This window comes from Chamaea fasciata, unplaced genomic scaffold (genome assembly GCF_029207755.1).
Source record: "Chamaea fasciata isolate MVZ Bird 193981 ecotype frontalis unplaced genomic scaffold, bChaFas1.0.hap1 SCAF_19, whole genome shotgun sequence".
NCBI lineage: Eukaryota > Metazoa > Chordata > Aves > Passeriformes > Sylviidae > Chamaea > Chamaea fasciata.
In genome coordinates this window covers 7,662,624-7,670,006 of record NW_027094104.1, presented here as the reverse complement: position 1 = coordinate 7,670,006, position 7,383 = coordinate 7,662,624, and the positions used below count along the sequence as shown (strand labels likewise).

The 7,383-nt window shown below is 56.0% G+C and overlaps 1 protein-coding gene across 1 annotated transcript; it reads right to left on the bottom strand.

Annotated features, from left to right (window-relative positions):
* Positions 1-3,614: 3,614 nt before the first annotated feature.
* GALR2 (galanin receptor 2) lies at positions 3,615-6,764 on the bottom strand. The gene is made up of 2 exons (XM_066200759.1): positions 6,424-6,764; positions 3,615-5,091 (listed from the first exon to the last, which is right to left on the bottom strand). The coding sequence occupies exons 1-2, from the start codon at positions 6,762-6,764 to the stop codon at positions 4,311-4,313; spliced, it is 1,122 nt and encodes a 373-aa protein (XP_066056856.1). The 3' UTR covers positions 3,615-4,310.
* Positions 6,765-7,383: the final 619 nt, after the last annotated feature.

The window sequence follows — 7,383 nt, the reverse complement described above, 5'->3', positions numbered from 1 at the left end:
GAGTCTGCTGGATACACAGCCTGACATTCACCAGAAGGAGCTGGATTCCATCTCTCTGGATCTGTTTTTGACACTGCAGCAGTCTGATATGAATTTCTTTCTTGAGGAGAGTGCGTGGAATTCATGCTGAGCTGTAAAACATGTTTTATTGTAACTGATCCCAGGGTGAGGCAATTCACCCGGAACGGTCGCAGGGAAAGCCAGGAGAGAGGAGGGGGAGCTTTGCTTGCAGCTTTACTGGAGCACCTGAGCTTTAGTGTGCAGGAGCTGAAATCCTCCCTGAGCTGATGCTTTTGTGCCAACCAGAGCCCAGAGAAAATGCATGAGATTGTTCAAGGATCTGGGATAGGGCCACATATTCTTCTCCAGAGGCTCTGGGAATGCCTTTGCATGGCCCCCACCAAAAAAAAGCCTTTCTGAGCTTTGCTGTCAGCCTGTTGCCCCAGGAAAGCTGTACCAGACCAGGGCTGGGAGGCAGATGCAGCCAGAGATGGGATGCAAAGTATCCTGCTCCCTCCTGGTCACTCCAGCACCAGTAGCTCACTGCATTGTTTCTACCCCAGGGATGCCCTGGCTGCATGAGGAAGGAATGGGGGTAAGAGGCTGCTGGGGGCTGAGAGCTGGGCTTGGTGATACCAGTGCAGTGAGGAGGAGCTGGAGGTGGTGACTCCCTGGGGGAACAGGTAACTTCTGCTGCTCCCAGGTCAGAATCAAGACTCTTATTTCCCTGAGTTAAAGAGAAAGCTGAGCCACCTGGTCCCTGTTCCCTGAATCCAGCCTCCCACTCAGCCTGGCTCTAAGCATTCCCTCACTGTCTGCCTCTCCCCTCCATAGGGAATGAATGTGGAGAGCCAGACCTGCTTTTGGAGCAACAGCAAGTTTTTTCCTGAGCCCCCCCTTCCTCAGAGTGGGAGCAGGGGAGCCTCCAGGCTGAGCTCGTGTCCAACACTGTCAAGTGCCAGGGGAGGGCTCCGTGTTCTCCTTGGCTTTTTATGGTAAGGAATGTGTTTGCTACACGTTAATTAAGAGCGGCCATGGCAGGCAGCAGAGTCTGATCCTCTCACAGCTGAGCCCTTCACACCCCTCTGAGACCCAAGAGTGGAGCCTGGAGTTGTGTTGAGACCTTGGCAAGGGGCCACAAATGGGGCTAAACCCCCTTTGCTTCCCCCTTTAAGGCTCCTGTGGGGTTGTACACCCTTCCCTCACCCCCCCTCTGCCCTGACATAGGGAGCATGTCTCTAATTTTCAAGGTTTTGGGACCAGAGCCCCATTTCTCCGTTGTTTATTTTTTAGATGCCCAGGGGCCCATGCTGGGGGCTGTGGCAGGGTCTGGGGGTGCAACCTGCTGCCTCCTCAGACTGGAGAGCAAATTTGGCAGAGTAAGTACTTGAAAAAAACCCCACAAACCAAAATAACTTCTCTAACCCTAGTGATAAATCTGTGTGGAAAGCTCACTGGAAAGCTCACACTAACTGAGGTTTCAGCCAAGTGTCCCTCATCTCCCTGCCCACTATTGGGCTTGATGGGAGCTCAGTTTAGCCTATTCATTTTTCACTTCCAGTTAAATATGCTTTTATTAATTTTTAACGGGAACATAGGGACTTGAAGTGCTCTTAATTTAAAATAAAACCTCCCAAGGGGATGGACCAGGAACCCATTTCTCTCAGCTGGGAGCATGTTGAGTGTCAGCAGATCCTGATGCTCTTGTCTTTTCCATCTGGGCCTGATATGCTCTGTTATTTGAGGGGGAAAGTAACTTCCTAATATAGTTCTGTGTTGGCAGCAAAACCTTGTGTTTGCCCTTGGAGGGCTCATCAAGGCACAGGCTGGGTGTGAGGGTGAAGGTTTCCTCCTCAGATGAGCAGGGACAGTGTCAGATAAGCTGGAGGTTTGTTGTTTTTTTTTTTCTCTCTAATTCTGTATTTGCTGTAAACAGTGTAATGATCTGGCCCAGGCTTCACTCTTAGAGCCTGCAGACAAGTGAGAGCCAATTGATGGGTGAGGATCCGTAAAATGAGGAGGGGTGTTGGATGTGTCACAACACAGAGCCCTGACCTTGTGAAAGCCCTGACCTTGCTGTCTGACCATCACCAAGCCCCTCTCTGCTCCTGGAGAGGGTGAGAGCAGCCATGTGAGCCATGGTGCATGTCAGAGGGGATTTGGGGCTGCTGGAGGCAGCAGTGAGGTGCAGCCCCCCCAGGCTGGGGGCTGTGCAGAGCCTGCCCCCAGCCCCCTGTCACCTTTTGGGGCCTCATTGCTGAACAATGACCGGAAATAAGCAGGTGCCAGTGGTGCCCACAGCCTGGGAGAGGGTGATGCGTTTGGCTGGGAGCTGAGTTAGGGGTGTCATGGAACATGTCTTCCAAGTGGTAATGGTGTGGCTGGGCAGCTCTAGGGCAGTTAGCAGGGGAGGGCAGGGTCAGCCATGGGCTTGGGAGGCTATCAGAAGGGCTGGGGTGGGATGGGTGGGGGAGCAGAATCAGTGTCTCTGACAGGGGCCATGGGGATATTGCATCCCCTGCCATGGCAGCACAGGCACCTGTGCCCTTGGGCAGTGCAGAGGTGGTGGGCCAACATCTCCATCCCCAGGGTGAGCTGATAACTGTCCAGGAGAGTGGATTGAACCCCTCAGTGTGTGTGGGATCCATTGGAGTCAGATCCTTTGGCTCTCTGAGCAGAGGCAGATGAGGGCACGAGGATAGTAAGGCTTTTAGCTCTGTTTGTGCAGCTGCTTCAATGTTTTCCCTGGCTGTGAAGGGTTGAGCAGGGAGATAAATGCAGATGTAATTAATGGAGCTGCTTATACACTGCTCCCTGTGACTTATGCTGGGAACAGGACTAGACTAAATATCACCATTACTGATAGGAGAAGGTGGCCAATTTATGACCCTCTCTGTGGGGAGAGGAAGATCTGGTTATAGTAACACTCAGCAGGGGAAAAGAAATGTTTTACAGTCAAAAGCTTCTCAAGAAAACAAGGCCAAGCACTAGAGCTGTGTCAGGACCAGAACCACAGGGAGAGCCAGGGTCCTGGACAGAAGTACCCATCCCAGTCCTGGGGAGCTCTGCCGTGGGGATTCACAACAGTGAAGTCTGCGCAGACAGACTTAGGGCCTCTGTAATGGCAGTTTATAGGGACATGACCTTCACGGGGGCTGTTGGGGTACACACCTGGGAATTGTAGGGATGCACAGCACTGCTCATCCCAGCTCCCCTGCACTTCTGCCACCACCTCTGGCTGTTCTCTGCCACGGGGTTTTCAAAAGAGTGACTTGATCCTAGTCCGGTGATGCTCTTCTGGTGAAGAAAAGGAAGGTCTTCACTTTAAAGCCCTTGGCTGGTGGCAGTCACAGGGCTCAGGCATCCCTGGAGCCTTTGCAGCGTTAGGAGATGGGAGTGTGAATCACAGCAGCCTCTTGTGGGCAGCTGCACGCAGCGGGTGCAGTGACATTCCTGTGCCGCACTGCCCCCCTCCAGGGATGTGCTCGAGCATGGCCCACATCCTCCATCCCCCCTCAGCTTCCCTGCATCCAGCAGGTCCCACCACCCCCCAGCCTCTCCTCTCCTGCAGCTGTGGGGCTTCTCAAAGGAGCTGGACACAGCAGGTGGAATGGAGGGGCTTTATTGAGGCTTCCCTGGCTCTCACACAACCCTGGCTGTCCTGCCTCAGGGAAGCAGTGTCAGTGCCCTGCTTGTCTCCACGAGCACCTCGCCTGCTTGAGATGCTGAGCTGTCCCCAGGTTGTCCAAAGGCATTAAAATCCTTCCCCTATCATGGGTCCATGGCTGTCCTTCCCTGGCAACCAACCTCCCTCTCCTTGGTCCTTGGTGACCTTCTGTGCTTCACTCCTGGATTTTCCTACTGGGGCTGAGTTTGTGCCCAGCCCTGCCCCGGGATGCAGCTCCTAAACCAGGACACAAACAAAGCAAGACTTTCCAAATGTCCCTAAAACTGCACCCACTAATTCCAGATGCTGTGCTGATTGGAGGGACCAGAGCTTTTCACAGGCTCTGGGTGTAGACGCAACAGGGAGTAGCAAGTCCATCCATGACAGAGGAACAGGTATTTACACATGGCAGTGGATTTTTGGGTTTGATCTCTCTGTTCTCAGTAAGTGTTTGGTGGAAGGATTTGTCCTGTCCTTGGTGGGTTCCTGGCTGAGTTTGTATCAGCAGCATCATGGCTATGATATCTGGATGCATTTGAATTAAAAGGGTTCAACTGGACCCGTTTCAACCCAAAACATAGCCCAGCCCCTGGCCTGCGATGCTGCAGGAGATTGCAAAGCCGTGGGGTGGGAGGAAGCTCTGCTAGCTGACACTGAAGGTGACAGAGGAGCCATCTGCTCCCTGCTGCTGTCCCAGCAGCTCTGCCTGCCCCCAGGGCTGTGCGGGGACCCTGCAGCGCACAGTGGAGCGGCTGGGCAGGGCTTCACTCAGCTGGGTCACCTCACTGAGCTCTGCCTCCAGCGTGCTGACCGTGTTGGCAGCCTGGGCCACGTGCACCTTGTGCGCTGCCTTCTTGTGCAGGAGGCAGCTGAAGATCTTCTTGAAGCCTTTGCGGAAGTGTCTGGAGACCAGGGCGTAGACGATGGGGTTCACGCAGGAGTTGGCGTAGGAGATGACGTGCGAGAGGATGCGGAGCACGTACGTGGTGTGGTTGAGGGGGAAGTACCCGAACCACATGCAGAGGATGACCAGGTGATGGGGCAGCCAGCAGAGGCAGAACAGGACGGCAACAATGATGATCATCCTGGTGACCTTCCTCTTGGCCTTCTTGGACTCCGACATGTCTTGGAGAGGGTCCACGGACTGCCACAGGTAGCGGATAGTCCGCACGTAAGTGAGGCTCAGGATGAGCACGGGGATGATGTAGCTGAAGATGAAGGTGCAGACGTCCATGATCTTGCGCTGGGAGATCTCCCAGATGGGGTGGCAGACAGTCAGGTTGGCCAGCTGGAACTCCTGGTAGTAGCTGAGGTAAGGGCCCGAGAAGACGAAGGAGAGTCCCCAGATGAGACAAATGGCCAGGAGGGCGTTCCTGGGTGTCCTCAGCTCCCTGGAGTGCAGGGGGTATCGTATGGCCAAATACCTGCATGGGAAAGGGAGAGGGACATGGCTGCAGTCCTGGGGCGGGCACAGAGGGACCATTGCCAGGAGCAGATTGGAGAGAGGGCCGAAATGATGGATTTGAGCTTTCCAGGGCAGTTAGTCACACACTTGATTCCCTGGTGCTTCTTAGGGACCCTGTGCAGCACAAAGGATAGAGGAAGATTCTTTCCCTGATCCTGTCCCATCACCCTCTGCTCTTAGCAGTGGTTGTGAGGACAATGTGTCCCTCCCCTAATCCAGCAGACCCTCACTTGACCATCTCTGTCTGACACAAGTGACTGGAGCAGTGAGGATACAAAAGCAGGACCAAATGCCCAGGATCCCCAGACACAGCACTCCTTGTACTGGCCCACATGAGAGCACATCACCCCTTTTCAGTTCTGTAATTAGCTGGTCCCTCAATTGCACCCAGATCTGAGGCTTGTGCAAGCCCTCCTTTGCTCTACACATCTGTTCCCTCTGCTCTGTGGGATACAGGGGGAGAGGCAGCCCCTGGAAGTGCTTTAGCTCCTGGGGGTGCTGTCAGCAGCCAGTGCAGTGCTGTGCTGGGATGGCAAGACACATCCAGCCGGGCTCCAGGGCTACCCAGGGTACTGGCATATGGACTTTCCACATCCCATCTCGCAGGTTTTGGGCACTGAGTGGAGCAGCACCAGGAGCTCTCGGCCTCTTGCTTGCTGCAGGGTCATAACTCACTGGCCCTTGCAGAGGTGGGGACTGAGGTAAAGCACAGGCAGGAGTAACAGGCTTCCCAGCAAAACCCACCCTGGAACAGGCTGGGATAATCACCGGGACAAGGGACAGCACCAGGACAGAAAGGGGCTTTTTGCTAATAGAAGGGGAGGGTGGGAAAATCAGTGTCTCAGCTCAAACATCCCAGAGTTTTTTTCTCCTCAAGGTCTGACTGCTTTGCTGGGGGCTGTTGGGAGGGTAGGGACTCTCTCCATGCATCCCAGGAGGGCCAGAGCTGCAGAGGGACTGACCTTTGCTTCTTTCTCATTTTTCATCCCCATTTCACTGCCAGGGCCTATGGATAAATCCCAGTCCTACAGCTTGGGGGTCTGAAAGCTTCCTCCCGCTGGGCACTAGGGCCAGGGATCCCCATCCAGCCCTCTGCAGGACCTCATGCTGGGTGGTTGCACTTCCTTGCACGCATCAACAGGGAAATGCTCCTTGATTTCCGCAAGAGCCCTGGGTGATCACAGCAGTCAGGATTTAGCTCCAGGGGATTTTGTCCCCTCTTTGCCTCGGTGGGATCCAGAGAAAGGGGAGCCTCAGGGTGCAGAGAGCCCCACCCCGTTCCCTTTCCTACCTGTCGAGGGAGACGGTGGCCAGGGTGAAGCTGCTGGCATACATGGTGAGGTAGATGAAGAAGTGGACAGCCTTGCACATGAAGGGCCCGAACACCCATCCCTCCAGGGTGTAGATGGTGGCTTGGAAGGGGACGCAGAAGAGGATGAAGCACAGGTCGGCCACCCCCAGGTTGAGGATGAAGAGGTTGGTTGTGTTCTTCACCTGCCCGTTGCGCAGCAGCACGGCCAGCACCAGGCTGTTGCCCACCGTGCCCACGAGGAAGATGATGAGGTACACGAGTGGGATGATCACGGACTCGGGCTGCCAGCCCCCTCCGGAGCCCGCCAGGGAGCCGTTCATGGCTGGGAGTGCACAGGCAGGGGCTAGAGGGGGGAGCGTGCCTGGAGAAGGCACATAGAGATCAGAGTGGGATGCACCAGGGATTGAAAGGGGGTGCAGGCGAGAGAACGCTGGGGAGCACAGAAGGGAGGAAAAGGGAAAGGGGGTGCAGGGAAAGGTCAGTGAGGAGAGCACCAGAGATGCACAGGAAAGGGGCGGACAGGGAAAGAGGTGCCGTGGGGAGTGCAGCAGGGATGCAAAGGAAAAGGGATTGCATGGAGAGGTCAGCAGGGATTGCACGGGAAAGGGGGTGCACAGAGACCACGCTGGGGAGCACAGAAGGCATGCACGGGAAAAGGGGGTGCAAGGAGACTACAGCGGGGAGTGCACCAGGGATGCACGGGAAGGCGGCGAAGGGTAAAAGGGGTGCACAGGGAGCGCGCGGGAGCTGCACGGGAAAGGGGGTGCATGGGGAGCGTGCGGGGGTCCCGCCGGGGCGCACGGGGAGGCGGCGGGGGTGCGGGGGAGAAGCGGGGGAGCCGGGCGCCCTTCACCTCCTCCGGGTCTTCGGGAGCCCGCGGGCGCTCGGGGCGGCTCCGGCGGGGCGGCTCCGGCGCTCTCCGTGCGCCGGCGGAGCGGG

What these genes read in the sequence shown, in the direction of transcription:
- GALR2 (XM_066200759.1), bottom strand. Translation starts at nt 6,764, where the DNA reads ATGAACGGCTCCCTGGCGGGCTCCGGAGGGGGCTGGCAGCCCGAGTCC. An exon ending in GCCACCGTCTCCCTCGACAG is followed by an intron (nt 5,092 to 6,423) that starts GTAGGAAAGGGA and finishes TTTCCCATGCAG; the next exon opens with GTATTTGGCCATACGATACC.